Source organism: Poecilia reticulata, linkage group LG22, assembly GCF_000633615.1.
Source record: "Poecilia reticulata strain Guanapo linkage group LG22, Guppy_female_1.0+MT, whole genome shotgun sequence".
Taxonomy (NCBI): domain Eukaryota; kingdom Metazoa; phylum Chordata; class Actinopteri; order Cyprinodontiformes; family Poeciliidae; genus Poecilia; species Poecilia reticulata.
In genome coordinates, this window is record NC_024352.1 from 3,034,033 (window position 1) to 3,053,119 (window position 19,087).

The following is a 19,087-nucleotide window of genomic DNA, read 5'->3' on the forward strand; positions in this document are numbered from 1 at the left end:
TAAAAGTGGAGAATAATTCTTCTAAGAACTGTGAAAATTCCCTCCAATCATACAGGAGGACATAAGTGATGCTTACATATATTGTCTGATCAGAGTTCCATAAGGGATCATCTGAAGATGGAAAATGAGGCACGGGTGTTATTTGCTATGTCCATGGTTCTGTCTGGTACAGCAGCCGTCTTTGGAAACATTTTCATTCTGACTGTGTTGCTGCTAAACAAACAGCTTCAGTCCAACACACTGGTCCTCACCTTGAGCTTCAGTCTCAGCGACCTGGCTATCGGACTCTTAATCATTCCCTTTGGAGTTTACAACAGCGTGTCCTCGACTGTATACCCCAGCAAGAGTGACCTCTGTCAGTGGAGCGGCTTCATCCTCCTCCTCTTACAGTCTTCTTCCATTCAGTCCCTCACCTGGGTCACAGTGGACAGGTTCATGGAGATCTGCTTCGCCCTCAATTACAGCAACATCTGGACCACCAGGAGGAGCAGCTTTCTGCTGGCACTGATGTGGCTTTTCTGCATACTTATCGCCTCTCTGCCCATAATGGGTTTTGGCAGCTACGCTTACAGCAAGACCCGCTTCCTCTGCTGCCCAGAGTTCATTCCTCAAAACAAGCACTTTGTGATGGTGTGGATGGTGACCACCATCATGATGCCGATCTTCACCATGTGCTCTGTGCATGGATACATGATCTACGTTGCCAGGAAACAGGCTAGAAGAGGAATGTTTGTGAGCACTGAGAGGCACTGTGTCAACGTTCCGGCAAAGATCTACCTGAAGGGCTCCATGGTGATGATCACCAACTCAGGTAGGTTTACTCTTTGGCCTCTGAACGGTCACCGTGCTTATTTGTCAAATGTTGCTACAGTCCTGAGATATTTAGCAGGAATCATTTAATACCAGCTCAGGCTTAGAAAAACAGCATGTATGGAGGGAGGGATGGATAGAGATAGGCTGGAGGACAGATGAATAAAAGGATAAATAAATGCATAGACGATGAACAGGTGCATGGATAGATGGATGGCGAGAGGAACAAACAGACACTTAATTGGACAGATGAATGGACACAGACAATAAAATACGAAATTAAATTTGAAAACTTTTGTTCTATACTTCTCTACATCTGGAATCTACCTGAAGCAAATCCCGTAAATTTGTGTTGTTTTCCGATAACTGCACTATCAGCATGAAGAAATGTTGAACTGCTAACACTCATCTGCAAATTTACCAGACAAAATTAAGTTTCGACTGAAAATTAACTTTAAAAGCCATCGTTTGATTTTTTTTTTTTTTTTAGTTTCCTGAAACAACATTTAATGATTTCTCCCAGTGCCAGCTGGTACTTTGTGGGTCGATAAAAGTTATTTGTAACAACACCATGTCTGTCCGCAGTGTATTTGATGATCTGTTGGCTGCCGTACATCGCAGTGTGTGTGTATGAGACGCTCAGCGGTCAGCAGAGTTCAGCAGCAAGTTCGGCTCTGTCTATCTGCCTGGTTCTGTCCAGTGCTGCCCTCAACCCCTGGGTCATCTACATGACACACAGGTAAGCAGGACTCCACACAGTGGAAAAATGAGAGCACAGCGCTTACACTTGCCATTCTGTAAGAAAACACTGGCTTACTTCAAGTAGGAAACAAAAACAAAAACAAAACACACACACCTGAGACCTGGTGCCGATCACAGACAGGATGGGTGTGGCCAAAGATGTGCATTCTTAAATGAAACTAACTTCAAACACAAGCTGGGAAAACTCCTGGAGCCATTTCTGACAAGCATTCAAAACTGACCAATCTCTAGAGAGATAGGACGTTTCTAATGCACAACAAATAAAAACCATTAGAGAGTGGTGGGCTGTGATGTATGAGAGCACATTTTTGAATTTCCGAGGTTGGAAAAAGAAAATCTTAAATGGGCAGTATTATGTCAAATTGATCTTTCTGAGCTTTACATCATGTTATAATGTTATTCCTTCATCTAGAATATACTTGGAGTGCTGCTTTGATTCTTAAATGCATTTTTTGAGAAATCTTTTAATCTCCATATCAACCATTAAGCTGTGCAAAATGCGCAGTTGGATCTAGCTCCGCCTTCAAGACACAGCTCCTCCTCAGAGCTGCTGTTTCCAAGCTTCTGAGCATCTGCATTTCAGAGCCGGCCTCCTCCTCTCAGCTCCTTCAGACTAGTCAGCAGCAATTAGCAAATGTGCTGAGCCCGTTATAGGAGCTACTTATCAGAGCAACACTTTTAAAACATTGTTAAAGGGTTAATAGAGGAGCCATGTTGTGGTGACTTCCTGAAGGCAGAGTTTCAGAAAGAACAGGAGTTTCTTAAAGAGCCAGAGATCCAATATTAAGACATTTAATTACAAAGTCAAATTTCTTTTAAGTCATATATTAAAATAATACAGTTTATTTAGAACAACTGAAGGTAACAGTTACTTGATTGTGCTATCAATTAACTGTTACTATGCGGCCTGGAAGTCACATAATACTGCCCCTTTAAAGCACCTATCAAAGTAAAAAAACAAAAAAACTTCATCTCATTATTCTGTTTTTAATAATCCACTTTTCTCTGAGTCCAGGAGATACAGGTCAGCAGTGCGACAAAGTCTGGGCAAATTACATCAGATGTGGTCTGGGATGTTTCCTCTGCAGCCTTTCCAGAAGTCTGTCGGCCTGACCTCACTCCATACCACCACTCCATCAACTGAAACTCCCATGTCGGAGGCCGACCTCTGTTATTCACGCAGCCAAACTTGACCAATTACCGGCTTGTCTGACCCTCAGAAATTTTATTTTTACCTTTCAGCTCAGTGAACACCACCACGGCTAATTAGATCTTCTAGCAAGAAGAACTAATTAGGTGATTGTTTCTACTAACTGAAGAAGAATTGAAGCTATAATATTGAAAAAATAAAATAAATTAATTAATTGAGAGGAAACTAGATGCAATAAGCCTGGTTTGAGGATGCATGTTAGGGGTAAACATACATCCTCAACTATAACTATACAGCTACTAATAAATTATCCATCTAAATCTGAACTGGTAACAAAAGGGATGGGAAAGTTTGTGTCAAATTCAAATTTGCCGAGATGTGGATCATATTTTTAAGGTATATAAGTTATAATGCACGAATAATGGAATAATCTGCTTAAATATATATGAACTTTGCACTTATGACTTCATTAATATTATGTCAAAAGCAAAAAGATTGTTATATCCTCCTGACTACCAGGAAAAAAAAAATATTGCCCAATCACCATTTTTTTTTAAATCCCCCAGTCTTGTAAGGTAATAAAAGGTTTTATGCACTTACTTTGTCTCTTCCCATAAAATGTGCTATTACTGATAAATGGCATTTTTATGAATTAGAATAAGGTACGTACAAAAGTCCCACCCCTTCACATGTGGCATCATTGAAAAGCCCTAAATGTCCTCTGTAGATACCAAAAGGAATTAATTCAGTAGAATGCAGGGGGTGGGAGATGTTCAAGTTTAGAAATGTCCTCTACAGAGGACAAAAATGAACTACTGGTAGTCAGGAGGATATTAAGAACAGGTCAGTGAATGTCTTTAATAAAGCCATGAACTAACCCCCATCTGTAACTTCACAACATTTTGCAGTGTTGTGCTGCCATCTGTTGGTTATTTTAGGACATAACGAGATTCACAAATGTATTCTTTTGGAGAGTCGGCTAGCAACAAAAATCTGTTCTTACAGTTTCATATGTGAGCCAAGAATGGTTCCAGACTGTTCACAAAACAAAACAAAAAAATGCATTAGAATCAAATAAAACTCAAGTTTTTATGGTCATTTTTACAGCTGCATAAGATGATTAAACAAGACAAGACAATCACACATTGTAATAATATTGTGAGAAATCTAAAAGATTTATTTCTCTTTGATCCTTTATGAAGTCTCCACACTATGACAGAACTGGAGTGTCTCAGTCAATAACTTCTATATCAGGCTTCTTCATCAAGAGCAAAAGAAGTCCATCTAATAATAATTAATTAGTCAATAAGAAACTAGAACTAGAAACTAGCCAGAACCTCACTAGTCAGACAGACACAATCACTCCAATAAAACCTTATGGTTGAGGTGGAAATGATTATGTTTGTTTGTCTTTAATAGCTGGTTAAACTACTCATTATCTTTGGCCTGTATTGGCTGTGAACCTAACTCAGAAAGACAGGAAGCCTTTTTAATTTCAAGTTTATTTATCCCAAGCTGTATCTTTATTGTGACATCCACCAATATTTTTGCATATCACATGTTTTTGTATCCAGCAACCCTCCCGACCCCACAAGGGACAAGGGTGTATAGAAAATGGATGGATGGACGGACGGACAGATGGCTGGACGGACGGACATGTTTTTGTACCATCATTCAACCGCAGTTTACGTTTAATGTAGAAGTTAAAACTGTCCTCATTGTTCTCCTGGGTCTAGATGGAGGTTAGGTGTACATACCTGGTTCACGACCTCAAAGTAAAGAGCCAGCGTTGTGCTGGCATCAAGACCGCAGATCTTCCACTGGCAGGTTCCTCCCGTCCCAATCTCCTGAAATAAGAAGGTTCACAGTGTTGACAACATTACATTGCTTTCAGATCGTTTACATGGCACTGAAAAGATGAGCAGGGGTAAACATAAGAGTAACTGTATTCTTGTTTTTTCTTTCTTTTCTCTACCAACTCAAGCAGTATCTGTAAGAGGCAGCATTATGACCCTCCAACACTTGAGTGAAGTTGGCCCCTCCCTCTTCTTCAATTCAAATCAGACAAAATTGGTGTCAATCAGCTTGACTATATTTGTGCAGGTTTTTTGTTAGTTTTTTGTTTGTGCTGCTTCAGCTTAGAAGATATTAACGAAGGTTTAAAGTTCAAAGGGTCAACCAGACCCCCACACCTTTACTAAATCAAAATGGCCTTTAAACTTTCATTAATATCTTTAAAGCAAAAGCAACACAAACAAAAATTGTTGCTGCACAAACATCCAGACGAAAATTACTTGATACAAATAGTCTCCAAATGCTGCCAGTCTAAGTTAATATGTAACGTAAACTGATAGAAAACAAATATATGCATTTGTGGACTGATCTCAGCTTAATGTTCTCCTGACTTAACTTAAAATAAAATCCTAGAACTGCTGTGGGATGTGTTCATATCTGACAGAATCTAAGCTGAAAATGTCTGCATGTTTGATAATGAGAGCATTTCACTCTGTTGTTCCCGTGTGCGCCTGTAGGGGACAGTGTGATAAAGTGGTGGCAGTGAGTCTTACGTTTTCAGACACACAGGGTCCTTTTGCGCTCAGAGACACGCAGGGGCCGATCGCGCCACACACTTTGATCTCTCTGGATGTCTGTAGCAGGACAGAACAACATTCATTACTGCGTGGAACAGACGAGCCGGGGAAGAGCTCTGCTGCCTCCTGCTGGCTTTCTGGTTCATACCTTGACCTCAAGTGTGGCAGAAAAGGCCATCTTGAACGATCCCTGGACGTCTTTGGTGAAAACCCTCTGGAAGGTTTGTTTGAACAGAGACGTGTTGAAGGAGTCGGCCATCACCATGTATCCTCTGACAAAACAGAAAAGGCATTGAAAAAAAATAAAAAATTTCTTACAACCATTTGTACAAGCAACCAACTACATTCAAAATGTCTTCCAGAATGCTACCAAGATAGTGAGCAGTGTAAGCATATTACTAAATTGTTACAGAAGTTATGATAATTATTACAGAAACAAAGAAGCAATTAAAAATGCTATAAATGTGCTACTTTAGGGAATGTATATTTTTTGTTAAACTTTTCCCCCTTTTGACACATTATGACCACAAACAAGTGGAGAACCTTCAATCAGCATGAAATCAATTTGATTAGAGATGCACCAATCCAATATTAATAACAAAAAACAATTATATAATAATAATCATTATCATCATCATCATCATCATCATCATAATAATCATAATTTGTGTATGATTTTAATGTTCTAGCATTCCATGTTCAAGCAGCTATTTATTTTCCTTTTTCAAAACCTCGGCTGCAGAGATAGACTGAGTGCTCAGGTCCAGCTGGGTTTTAGGCTTGAGACCTGGACATGGATCAGTGTTTTTTGGGGAAAGCATTATGACACTGAGGGTCCCTACAACAGACATCCAGATGTGTGTGTTTACCCTGTGTAGTTGGGGCAGCATTTCATCTCCAGCAAACCCGTCTGATCGAGAGCGCAGGCGTAAATGTCGATGATGTGGCCATTAGTGGAAGCTCTGTTAGCGAGAGCCTCGAAATGCTGCGACACACAGATCAACACACACAGTTTAGACACAGATGTTTAACCCGAGGCTGCCGGAATGCAACTTCACACCCCAATAAAACAGATTTAGTGTTGGGTCGATTATTTCTGTACTATAGTGCCAACCAATGAAATGCCAAATCCTTTCCACACTGCAACAACACAAAATCTTGATACCCTTGAAATAAAACTAAACTAACTCACAAACAACTTTTCAACTAAATATATGAGACTGTTTTAAGTCAATAATTCTTTAATATTGATATAAAAAAGTAATAGTTAGATAGGCAGGTTTATGAACTTGCAAGACATTTTCCCATGTTATAATTGAGAAAAAAAAACTGCCACTGGAACTAGTAGGTTTTTATTAATGTTAAGAAACTAACTTAAAATAACCTCCTATGTCTTGTTAAAAAGTTGCTTGTAAACTCCTTGTGAGTTTAAAGTGAACTAATCTATTTGCATTGGAAACTAAACCAAAACTATTTGTTAAGATTGTGTGTTTTGCAGTCTGCCACTTGGCACGTTGTCCTGGGTTCAATGGCTGCCTTGTAAAGCACTTTGATTCTGGCTGCAGAATCTCATGTTTTCCAGGGAGGGAGATGCTGTCCCATACCAAGACACTTCCAGTTTTCTTTATAATTTGAATTAATATGAGTCAATCAGGTTAGAATTATCAATGAAGTATTTTTAAATTTGAACTGAACGTGAATAAAACACTTTACATCACCTGAGGTGCCAAAGTGTTGTACAGAATTCATAAATACATTTTAAAATATTATAAATAGCATTATAAAAGACACAAAAGACAGATTTCAAAATTTCAAAATACTTTTAAAATGAGCCTAATAATTAGTTGTCTAATTAACATCTCTTCAGACTTTTTGCTGTGATTATTGAAGGTTGTTTCTTCTTTTAACAACTGTAAAAGCGCACTTATTGTAGGAAAAGTGCAGTAGTAATGACATTTGACTTTAAGGACACAGACCGTAGCAGTGACTCACCTTGGTAGCTTTCTTCATGAACTTGGCATTGTCCTTCTCGATGTCATGCCAGGACCTGATGGGGGTCTTCAGCTCGTCCCCGACCACCATCCCTGGTCCCTGCGTACCAGGGCCCCCGATGAACGTCATGATCCGGGCGCCGGTGTTAGGGAAGGTGCACTGAATGGAGGGAGAGTCAGTCAGATTTTGCACTGCGTCGTCATGACGATGAGACCTGAGACCTGACCCCTCACCTCCAGAAGCCCCACAGCAATAGACATGGCGACACCCAGCGAGCGCAGCGGCCTCTTCCCCTGAGTGACAGGCCAGGGGTCGCGCTGCAGCTCCCCCAACAGGTCAGTCAGGTTCATGTCAATTTTCTGCACTGGCTGCAAGAACCTGAAGTCAAAAAGAGAAACAGGAGCCCGGCACGCGGCCACCACACTTTAATCAAGTGACAAAAATACTGACAAAAACATCTTATAGCTGCAGAATGTAACTTTTATGAAAAATATATTTTTTTTTACATATTTGTTAAAACTATCATTATGTCCTGAAAGTATGAGACAAATTTTAGAGAAAAAAAAAATCAAGCTTCTCTTCCTTCATGAACTTGCCAGTGGTTCTACTGCCATCTGCAGAAATACAATTCTCAGTCAGAAACAACCAATCACAGTCAGGGGGAGGGCCTTAGCACTCTCCATTACACCCAGCCCCATGTAGTCAATACTTTTTTCTGCAAATGAGTTAATGATGGAAAATCAACCTAACTTTACAAAATAACTGTTAATTCGCCATCACTGGTGGCTACATGAACTAGCCTTGGTATTCATGACAGGCTCTGCTGTGGGGGAGCAGAGAGCAAGGATGAGCAGTGCATACAGGAGTGTGACTGACAGTGGTAAGACCCGCCTCCTGGCTCTGATTGGTTGTTTCTGCGGTAGGACCACAGGGAAGAGGCAGATGAGCTTCGTTGTTCACAGCTCGTCTGTCTCATATTATATTATGTTATAGGGCAGGGGTCCCCAAAGTCGGTCCTCAAGGGCTGGCATCCTGCATGTTTTAGTTTTCTGGTTTTACACATCTGCTTCAAATGATGGCTCATTAGAAGGCCTAAGCAGAACACTGACTCGCTGAGGAGGTTGTTACTACCACCAGGGAGAGAACTAAAACATGTAGGATGCCGGCCCTCCAGGACCGACTTTGGACACCCCTGTTATAGGGCATAGTGACAGTTTTAACAAATATGTAAAAAAAAAAGAAAAAAAAGCCTATTTTATAAAAGTTACATAGTGTCTCTAAAATTAGTGCTGGTGGGTCAGACTGGATATTGGCTGGTCAGCATTTCTAACGATCTTACCTGTTGGACAGAGGCTGCTGGGAGGTTTGAGGCCCTCGACCCTGAGCTGCAGAGGGCTTTGTTAGACCGAGCATGTCCTGCAACAAAAATCATATCGTATCATATGTTTATCATACAACCACGTCTTTGATTTTTTTAGCTGTGAAGGATTAAAGAGTCCAAAACCTGGACAGGTAAAGACTGAGACATAAGGGTGGAGCTATATGACTTCAGGTTTTATCACAATATTTTGTTGTACTATTGTGATAACACTAAAAAAAACAAAAATAACTATTTATTATTACTTTATTAGGTAACTGTATGGCTGTTAAAGCATGACAGCATTTGTAATACACTACTTTGGGACACCGGTCACATAAAATGTGATTTGCATCACTAAAGCATATTCTGATTCTGAATCCTGACAATACGGACAGCTCTGGGTGGTTTTAAACATCACTAATTGAAATTTATTGTGAAAACGACAAACCAAAATGTATCACGATAAATGATAAACGACACCTTAAATGACCAGGATTCCATTTACCTGCAGCTGCTTGGCGTTCAGGTCCTTTGTGCCTCTGAAGACGTAACTCTTGGAGATCCCCTCACAGCCCAGCTCGTGGACCTGAACCATGCGTCCAAAGGTGATGAGTCCCACCAGAGCGGTGGGGGGCAGCAGAGACAGGGACATCTGCAGAGACTCTTTCAGAGCCTGCAAGTCCTCGTCCTCCATGCAGGTGTCCACCACGTACAGGAAGACAAGCGGCATCTGAGGGCCCCGCTGGTGCCGGAAAACAGAGTTGGTCAAGCATGTGGCAGCGAGGCGAGCCGCTCGTCGGTCTCACGCTGCAGCTTTCTCACCTGCACAACATACTCGATGGTGGAGAAGTGAGGCAGCAGCTCAGCGGGCTGGTTCACCTCTGAGATGCCGGCGTAGGATGGAGGAAACTGAGAAGAAGAGGGTCGGGTGTCAGTCTCTCTGGATCACTGTTCTCCCGTCCCCACAGCAGGACCCCACTCACCTGGTTCCTCTGGTAGCAGAAGTTACAGGCCCACAGCTTGGCTCTGTAGTCCACTTGGCTGAAACAGGTGGAGAGGAAGACAGAGGGACAGTGGAGGTGCAGGAGGAAAAAATGTATATATTTTGAATAATTGTGTTTTATTTAGGTTAGCTTAGCCGGACAGCTAAGCTAACCTACTGGTAATTTAAGTTACAGAATTTTACACACAAACCTACTTTAAAGAAAAAAAGAAGAAACATATGGAATTTGATATCATATGGTAACTTAGAGAATAGTTTTAGATAAATGTTCCATTTGTTTTCTCTGTCTTTTCCTCTCGTCAGTCACATAATTCCTTGAATAAATATAATTTGGAAAGAGAACAAATTATGACATGAGTAAAAATTAGATGCACAAATATGTAGAGTATAAGACATATTTGGATGAGACAGCTGGGGGTTTGTTTTCTTCTTACTCCACTTCAAACTGCACATGGAAGATTTGGTTTTTTATGTTTGATTATTATTATGACATTTTATTGTTTTCTTAATTATGAGTCACTTTACTTGTTCAAAATAAATCAAAATTTAATTTCATTAATTGAAACAGAATCTCTACACTGTTTCAATAGAAAATTGGTTTCTGAATTAAACAGTGAGCCTAAAAAAAAAAAAAAATCAAATCGTTGGACACTGAAAGATTTGCATCTCTAAGGGACAAAGTTCTACACAGACTGGTGAGTTACACACAGGTGGAAGGGCAGCAGGTGAGGCGTACCAGAGTGGGTTGAGGACCGCACGGCAGGTGGCACGGCTGCACAGGACGGGTTCGTACTGGATTGGGGGCAGGTCGCTTCTCTCCCGCAGTGGTGTGAACAGAGCGGCCACCGGCACCACCATGCGGGTCGCCTCCAGACGGCTGGAAGGCCAGACGTTCCAGCTGAAGCGGACGCCGTCACGCTCCTCGTTCTGAGCGATGTACTCGGCGAAGGTGGCCATGTCGAAGCAAGGGTCACAAGGTCACAGGAAAGCTGTGGGGGTTGGCAGACTTAGAGTACAGTAAACAACAAGCACAATGGTCAGTGGAACGTCAGGGTTCAAAGGTTAAATATGTCAATCAAGACACGCTAAAAGAGTGAAACTTTGATTCGTTTCTCTTCTGCAACTGATCACAACACAGTTTCAATGTAGTGGGAATAATTGCTGCTTTTCTGTTTTAAATCAATGCAGTTGATTGTCGTCACATTTTTATTTGGAATTGTTGTGTGATGATTAAAATTAGCTTAGTGCTTTTTTTTAATGCAAAGATCCACTTTTTTTCACTTCTGTTGCAGATACCAATATCTGAGGCCTAGTATCGGTCGATTCGATCCAATACAGAAAAACAGCTGAAATGGCATAAAACTTTTCTTTAAAAAAAAAAAAAAAAAAAACGTATGTAAATGTACTGAATTACAAATTAATTTGCCAACTTTGCACTAATAGAGCACACTGAAATATATCAATAAATTTACTAGTTTCAACATGGAAAAACAGCTTTCATTTGTTCAGTCAGTGTAATTAGGAGTGGAACAGCTAATGGAAAACAAATAAAGAAACTGAAACCGATTATAATAAAAGGCTGACTACAGTACTTACAATTCAGAATTCTTAATATAATGTAAAATGAATAACAAAGCATGATGTCACTCAGAGCCCAAAGCATAAAATTTGACTTATGGATCAGGTACTCTATCATCAATACCAAATCTAGAATTTTTCCAGTATTGGAAAAATTCTAGATTTTTTGGGGGGGGAAGCAAAGCATGGCGGGCCACCAGGCTTATAATACACTGGGGGAAACCTTGGACTAGTTTTATTGAATTTTTTAAAAACTTCTCATGTTTTTAAAAAATTTAAAATAAAGGACCAACTCACAACTATCATCTCAATGCACTTTGCCAAACCAACAAGTCCAATACAAATCAAGAAGCTTACATTTAATTCAATGCAATCTAGTCAGACTGGTCCAAAATCAGTCTTGTACATTCCAGTTCGACCCCAGTTATAATACAATGTACTCATATTCCATTTATTAATGCTAAATGGCAAATAGTTATCCATCTGAGGAATCCCAGCTTACTGTGCAGAATTACTGACTTGACCTCAACCACTTCGGAGGCATATGGCGATAGAGGAAAGGAACAAGCTGGGAAGAAACCGTTAGAGTATGTAATCTTGGCAAATATTGACTTGATAAAACAAAGCAACCCGATATCATAAATCAGATCCCCCACAGGTTTGTTATTAAGTAATAATTTCCTCAAATTTCCGTACTGGGTTTATTTAAGGCTCACACAATAAAGTGGGCTTTACTACATAATCCATTCCACAGTTTTCAGCTTTGTATTTGCAAAAGGTTCAGAAATCCAGGTGTCATTTTCATGGCCACTTTACAATTATGCATAAAATAAACTGAACTTTGAGGTGGAAACATGATCAAATGTGGATAAGTTTAAACCTAACCCCAATCCCCCCCATATAAAGAGTACATGATCTGGAGACTAGTTAGCTTGCTGTTGATTTCAGAAAACAAATGCAGGATAATGCAGCTGCAGCAGCAGCAGGCTTATTGATCAGACTTTAAATGTCWGGGAGGRAAGTTGCTTCTGTTGAGTGGCCAATCCTTCAGCTACGAGATCATTMTTTATCCAACTCTCAATATGTTTATAGTAATTTTATAAATATATAAAACCCTCACCCACCCAGCCACCCACCGAGCGACCAACACCCGTCGGTTTTCACTGACTTGGTTATACTTTGGCTCACATTAACTTTAAGCATATCTATATATTCGAAGAAAGGTGTGTAGAACAGCACAAGTCTWTAGCCTGACTGACATCACTAGGTTCACYGTGTGTTTCGTGTTTACAGCTGATAAATGTGGACTCCCAAAGATGCTAAACAAATCCGTTTAAACCTCAGGTCATCTCCTGCTACCAGGCGGGTGGGTGGCAGMTTCACTTAGGCTGCCCAGAAGCAGCTACAGCCCATACGGGAGCAGAATGTGTTCCAGGCGAAGCCAAAGATCTCTCGGGTGCAGCCGAGAAAGTGTTTCAAAAGAAAGTCAGAACTTACCGCTGCTGCGAACCCGCCGCTCCTCTCCTCGCGCTGACAACGAAGTAAAACAATATGGCGGCAGCGGTTGCCACGTCAAGACACAGAAGGTATGCGAAGSAAGAGGTCTCACTCTGAGTGAAACAGAGAAGCCACATTCCTCGTCGCTCCAAAGACATCACAAACAATAAACTTCTACAAAAACAAACATTATTTGTCACAACTCATAGGAGGGAAAAGTACATAATACATAATTGATAGAACTATTAATGGTGAAAAACGGAGCTGCTCTAAATGTTTGTCAGGAACATCTCCTCTGCTCTTGTAAGTTAAGCATGTGAATTTCTTCAAGATGATCAATGTTTTTTTTTTTTAAAGAGGTMAAAATAAGTTCAGTTCGCCAAAAACCATGTAGCAGATCTTGACAAAAATGCTTTACCCAACATGCAAAGCAGTCTGAATGGCAGAAAACCAARGCTGAACATCACCTCAAAACATCAGCCCCACAAAGAACAAATGAACAGATGAACATGGAACCAGTAAGAGAATTTMATAATTCTCTTACCGAGATCTGGTTTGTTCGGGGTTTTTTTATAACATGGAAATAACGCATTTTCTTTTAATTCAAAGCTATATAATCATCTTCAGGGCTTTCCTAAACTTTTTAAAAGCCATCTATCCATTTTCCTGCACCCTTGTCCCTAGTGGGGTCTGGAGGGATGCTGGTGCGCATCTCCAGCAAGACATTTCGGTTGAGAGCCGGGGTCACCCTGGACAGATTGCCAGTCCGTCGCAGGACAACACAGAGAGAGTACAAACACACTCGTACTTAGACACAAACAGACAGGACAAACACCCATACACACACTCGTACCTAGGGAGACTTTAAAGTATYGAACCCAGGACCTTCTTGCTACAACAGTCCTACCTACTGCGCCATTGTGCAGCCCACACAGTTTAAAAACCTTAAAACAGCTCAACTTGGTGTAATTTCATCAGTCAATGAAATAAATACACACCAGGTTTAAAATGATGCAATAAAAATTTTTTATTATGACAAAAATACTGTCACTACCCAATTTCATCCTGTGCCATTTACTCCTGTAATGGTTCAAACTATGTTTTAATTTTACATGAAAACATTTTTACCAACCAAAGGTAATGAGGCCCGTTAAATATCAGCTCATCTTCCATAAGACAGAGGAGCATTCCGGAGGTTTCTCTGACAAACAAAAACATTTGCTGAAAAGTTCAACTATTCCTTTAAACTCACAATTTACCTTCACTGTTTTTCTTAAAGGACAAACTGTATTTTATTTGTTGGTGCAAAGCAGCAAAAGACAGGGTTTGCCCCACCTCCTCCACCTGCAAGGAGGAGAAGAGTTTCCTCTTCTGTATTAAGGCATCAGCTGTGTGGGAGGTCACATGTTGTTAAATCCCATCATGCCTTTCATGTTGCCAGCAGCTCCTTGCTGGAACTGACGCATCATGGACTGAAGACCAGCCATGCCTCCTAAAACACACAAACATAACAGAATGATACAAATTCAACTGTTTGATGAGCTGTGGGACGTTTAAATATGTGCAGGAAAAATAATAATAACATGAAGCAAAACTCATCAAKCTGGTGGAGTCTATTTTAACTCCAACTGCTTTTGAAACCAAATCTGGATTGTTGAAAGAAACAAGTTTGAAAAAAGTCCGTATGRTCTGTTTTTTGAGCACTAGGCGTTAATGTCTAGGGCATAATAATACATTTTATTCTGTATTGTTTTAGTAATTTTTTCAGCTTTGTGCATGAAAGTCTGTTTTAYAATGTTTATTTTTTATAAAACATTTACAAGTGAGTTAGATTTATTTTAATATTTTCTGGCATTAAAGAGAAAATGAAAAAAAGTTGCTCATGAATTAAACTCATGTCAGTTCAGACAGTGCAGGCTGATGATGCTGCTAACAGACTTTAGGTGGGACATGTTGGAGCAGTGCACTCATTACTCTGATATGTAAAATTTGTCAACAGCTGATTCTCTTAACCTTGGCCCCTCTTAAAGACTTGAGGAGTTTTTGTAACTTAAAACCTAACTGACATACAACCAAATCTTATTAAAAGCAAAGGGAATACATCAAGTCTAATATTCCTGGCTGAATAGAGTCAAGCAGTTTCTTTGTAAAAGTTCATTACTATAACTGTGAAAGCTTCTTTAACTTGTGGGGCTTCCTAAAGGTTAATACTTGGCCTATTATTATTTCCATTTTAAATACTTCCTCCAGCAGGTACTTAGAATAATAAAAAAAAAAAACTCTTTCCATTTTATGTCAACAAACTGTAGTTTAAAATTATTTTTATACAATACCAGGCTGTGAAGATAACATTCCTCAGCAACCTTGTCAGACTGATTCACTGGATTTACTAAGGCATTTTGGTATTTCTCTACATCTTCCAACTCCTTCACATCTGTTTTTGAGTCTTTTAATCACCTCTTTATAATTAAAGAATTCTGTCATTAAGTGAAGGTGTGAAGTGAGCTGTGGATGAATGTTCACTGTGGGAGTTGTACTGGAGAGCAGGTCTTACCCATATGATGCAGGACCCGAGGGTCCATCATTTTGGCCATCTGCTGGTTCAGTTTGGCCATCTGAGATGGGTTCACATTTTTGGACATGTCTCCTCCTGGAACACCAAACATCACAAACATGTTAGCACATAAATCCAGAGATGCTCATATTTTCTAAAAACCTTGAGGTTGTTTTTATTTTCTTGCTCTCCTTTCAGGTCATGATTTTGGGAAGTGTTGCATAATCAAATAACACTTCATCCTTCAGAAGATTTTACAAAGTGATTCATAGTTTTCTACATTCACATAGTCCTCCTTTAAAAGTGGTTATTAAATATCCAGACATGTTATCTCCATCCGKTCAGAAACTGATAAAGTGAGGGAAGACGTGTTGTTCAGTGGTTTGCTCAAACACAGCTAGCACAGCTAGCATCCAACATTACTCTTCTGATTAAGAAACATTGCATCACTACATCAGAACCAGATCAGAGTCTCCTCTAGGCATGAATTGTGGCTCACTGGTACCTTTGAATAGTCCTTTGATGCCTCCCATCTTCTTCACCATCTGAGCAAACTTGGTGTACTGAGTGAGTAACTCCTGAACGTCTCTGGTGGCAACTCCAGATCCACGGGCCACCCTCTGGATCCGGTTGGGCTGTTTACTGAACAGCTTCGCTCCATCTTTACTGTCCAGTTCTGTAAAGCAAACGTAGTGAGGTYAGTCAGAGACTTCACCCTCTCCGTTAATCTTTCATAGGTTGAGGTAATTAGAAATCCCGTTCAAACTAACGTCTACATTCAGATCTGCTTGACAAATTCAGAGAACAGTAGAGAGAGAGAGTAAGTGTCACAGTGTGTGTTACCCTGGTCATTCATGCTGTCCATGATGGTCATGAGCTTCTTCAATCTGGCCATTGATTCCTGTTCATTTCCTTTACTCATGAAATCTGTACCGAAGCCGGGAATCATACCCTGAATGCAACACACACACACACACACACACACACACACACACACACACACACACACACACACACACAGTTCCAGAGTCAGGACAAAGAGAGACAACTCCTCTTCAAGGTTCTCAGATCAATCATCAATAAGGTCATTATGTATTAGATTACAGCATATCAGCCCTTTTGAACATTGTATAGTTAGGGTTGCAAACAACTTATGGAACTAACAACATCTACTCATACAAACGCTGAATCAACATAGTTTTACTATTTACACGTCAACAGAAATCCAGCAGCTACATGAAAAAAGAAAAGAACAGGCAGTCAAAGATCTTAAAGACRACCCATTAAGCACAATACTGCTTCTAAATACAGACCAAGCGCTTTAAATAGAAAACGAAAAAACAGCCATTTTTTTGTCAATAAGTTTATGCTTTTTGGTGTCTGGAAAAATGAGCAGTTTCAAAAACCTCCCGACTGTTAAGTCACAAAGTGCCATTTCCTACCAACCCAAGCTTGGTCAGTGGGTTTTACCACTGAAGCAGCTCATTGAATTTAAAGTGAGAGAGGCCCCAACAATGATTTGTGCAACAAATGTGATAAACATGTTTTGTCGCCCACAGAGCTATCCCAACATGTTCAGGGAAGCATAATAGGTCGCCTTTAAGATAATTTGAGAGGAAGTCTTCAGTTACCATAATTTGTCCAAAGGGCCCCATCTTCATGATGTTCTGGAACTGCTCGTACATGTCCCTGAGCGTGAACTGACCTGCAGGTCAGAGATCAGGAGTGAGTAGCCGTGTCTGCAGCAGGTGCTGCAGTGGAGGCGTCTGGGTTCTCACCATGTTTCAGTTTGTCTATCAGCTCCTCGTTGTCATCCAGCTTTAGCTCGTTCACTCTGTCGATCAGTCCTTCAATATCACCCATTCCTGCAACACAAACCATCTTTTGACTTGATGCAGAATTCCGGCATGTCTGCATGGGTTCAACAGYARATTTAAATGTAGCGGTGGAAAATAACAACAACAAAGGACCAAAGTCCTTTATTCTGTGGGACTTTGGGACTTKTAGTCTGTGAGAAATAAAACACACATGAGAAATAAAAATATGATGTTTAGTTGCATCCCTYCCACCTGACCTGAACATGAAACTTKTGTGGTTCAGGTCCGACTCAGTTTTCCTGAGCTGTGTCTGTAGTTCTGCTGCTAAAGGCTAACGCTGCTAGAAGCCATATCTGCCATTTTTCTGAAGTTTTTTTAAAATTTAATTTCCCTTTGGGATTAATAAAATATTTTTGGATTTGAATTGAACTAAATCATTGTTCCTACAGTATTCAAGTCAATACTCAAACAGATTGTCCAATCCTACTGATCAACTTAAAGCAGTTATTTCGACAGAGATCAGKTCTTAAATACAGAAGGACAGGTGGATGGATGGAAAAAGACCAAAAAAAGGCACAGGATATAAATGTGCAAACAAAACTAWTTTTCCCAAATTCTTTCTGTGTCCACAGTTATCCAGAACMTATCTAGTCTGTGCTGGAACTCTGAGAATTCTAACTATTTGGGTAGATCTTTGCTTTTCTATGAATCGCTACGGGATGGAATTACATATGATCCAAATTTAACTCAAAWATTCCACTGAGCTCCACTGAAAAGAATCYCTGCAACGTGGATAGAAAGAAAGGTCATTTTCCCCAGAGGCAGTGATCAGACGTTAGAAAGATGAACTAACCCTAACCTTCATCTAACTAACAGRRGTACATTCTTGGTAGAACCAGCAGGTGCCGTCAGAGCAGAAACACAGGAGGGTTTTACCCAGCAGTTTGCTGATGAAAGGTTGAGTCTTAAACGGCTCGAAGTCGTCGATGTGTTCCCCTGTTCCGATGAAGATGATGGGACTCCTGGTGGCCGCCACACTAACAACAGAATATCACAGAGTGAGGGTAAACCATCGGCTCGCGGGCCAACCAGCCGAGCAGCGCTGTGCAGCAGAGGTTCTTACGCGCTCAAAGCTCCGCCTCCTTTGGCGTGTCCATCTAGCTTTGTGACGATGACCGACGCTACGTCCACTTTGTCTTTGAAAGCTTTAGCCTGGGCTTCGCAGGCCTGACCGATGGAAGCATCCATCACGTACACAATGTTATCAGGTTGCTATGGGAACAGAGAAAGGAGGAGCATAAAATATAACAGTAGAGAAAAAAAAATCCTTAGACACCAAAAACACTTAAGACACTAGAGGTGAACCGATTAGTTATTAATATCGGTATTGATCTTGAAAAAATTATAGATTAGATATCATGACAATGTCCCCATTCCATGAGGGTAGATCTAGTCAGTCTAATTCTATGCTTTGTGCTCTGAATAACATTATGCTTTATTATTTATTTTACATTGTATTTAGAATTTCTAATTGCYCTTTCCGAACCATTAAAAGATGTTTGTTACATTTTATTTTTACATGTTTGACCAAGGTAGTCAACTTCTTCTTTTATCAGTTTGTTTCTTTATTATTCATTTTACATTGGCTGTTCTACTCCTATTTACAGTGACTGAACAAATTAAAGTTGTTTTTCCATCTTTGACTAAGCTAGTGAAGCTATTGGTGTATTTTGGTGTGCTGTTCTGGTGCACAGCTATCAGATCAATTTGTAATTCAGTACATATATGTCTGTGTTTTAAAAAAAATAAATGTTTTAAGTAGAGATGTGCCGATCAGGTTTTTTCCTGCCGATACCGATCACCCATGAGGGCCGATCACCGATACCGATCACATAATTTTTTATTTTTTTATCATAAACACTATGTGGAAAAAGGAACCATGAATTCACCTTAATTTAGACAAAAACTTGTTT

At 40.1% G+C, this 19,087-nt stretch overlaps 3 protein-coding genes across 6 annotated transcripts in view; 1 reads left to right on the plus strand and 2 right to left on the minus strand.

Moving 5' to 3' along the window:
- LOC103458124 (adenosine receptor A3) overlaps positions 1–2,940 on the plus strand; it is a 4,108-nt gene extending 1,168 nt beyond the window's left edge. For both annotated transcript variants that reach the window (XM_008398711.2, XM_008398712.2), the window contains 3 exons: positions 1–811; positions 1,396–1,549; positions 2,588–2,940. The exon at positions 1–811 is cut by the window's left edge. In XM_008398711.2, the coding sequence (XP_008396933.1) occupies positions 118–811; positions 1,396–1,549; positions 2,588–2,765 (1,026 nt within the window). In that variant the 5' untranslated portion in view covers positions 1–117 and the 3' untranslated portion in view covers positions 2,766–2,940. The remainder of the gene's footprint in view (positions 812–1,395; positions 1,550–2,587) is intronic.
- Positions 1–12,826, minus strand: part of sec23a (Sec23 homolog A, coat complex II component) — a 20,174-nt gene extending 7,348 nt beyond the window's left edge. Inside the window, exons 1-12 of one of the 2 annotated variants that reach the window (XM_008398713.2) lie at positions 12,744–12,826; positions 10,405–10,657; positions 9,649–9,706; positions 9,488–9,574; positions 9,171–9,407; positions 8,645–8,721; positions 7,539–7,683; positions 7,306–7,464; positions 6,183–6,298; positions 5,462–5,585; positions 5,290–5,370; positions 4,480–4,569 (exon numbers count right to left, since the gene is read on the minus strand). In XM_008398713.2, the coding sequence (XP_008396935.1) occupies positions 4,480–4,569; positions 5,290–5,370; positions 5,462–5,585; positions 6,183–6,298; positions 7,306–7,464; positions 7,539–7,683; positions 8,645–8,721; positions 9,171–9,407; positions 9,488–9,574; positions 9,649–9,706; positions 10,405–10,625 (1,395 nt within the window). In that variant the 5' untranslated portion in view covers positions 10,626–10,657; positions 12,744–12,826. Of the gene's footprint in view, positions 1–4,479; positions 4,570–5,289; positions 5,371–5,461; positions 5,586–6,182; positions 6,299–7,305; positions 7,465–7,538; positions 7,684–8,644; positions 8,722–9,170; positions 9,408–9,487; positions 9,575–9,648; positions 9,707–10,404; positions 10,675–12,743 lie in introns of both variants that reach the window. The other variant, XM_017302632.1, reaches the window with a different exon arrangement.
- A 919-nt stretch (positions 12,827–13,745) lies between these two features.
- The window catches only part of srp54 (signal recognition particle 54), a 13,384-nt gene continuing 8,042 nt past the window's right edge, over positions 13,746–19,087 (minus strand). For both annotated transcript variants that reach the window (XM_008398714.1, XM_008398715.2), the window contains exons 10-17: positions 18,238–18,386; positions 18,051–18,151; positions 17,076–17,162; positions 16,929–17,002; positions 16,141–16,249; positions 15,803–15,973; positions 15,298–15,393; positions 13,746–14,235 (exon numbers count right to left, since the gene is read on the minus strand). In XM_008398714.1, the coding sequence (XP_008396936.1) occupies positions 14,144–14,235; positions 15,298–15,393; positions 15,803–15,973; positions 16,141–16,249; positions 16,929–17,002; positions 17,076–17,162; positions 18,051–18,151; positions 18,238–18,386 (879 nt within the window). In that variant the 3' untranslated portion in view covers positions 13,746–14,143. The remainder of the gene's footprint in view (positions 14,236–15,297; positions 15,394–15,802; positions 15,974–16,140; positions 16,250–16,928; positions 17,003–17,075; positions 17,163–18,050; positions 18,152–18,237; positions 18,387–19,087) is intronic.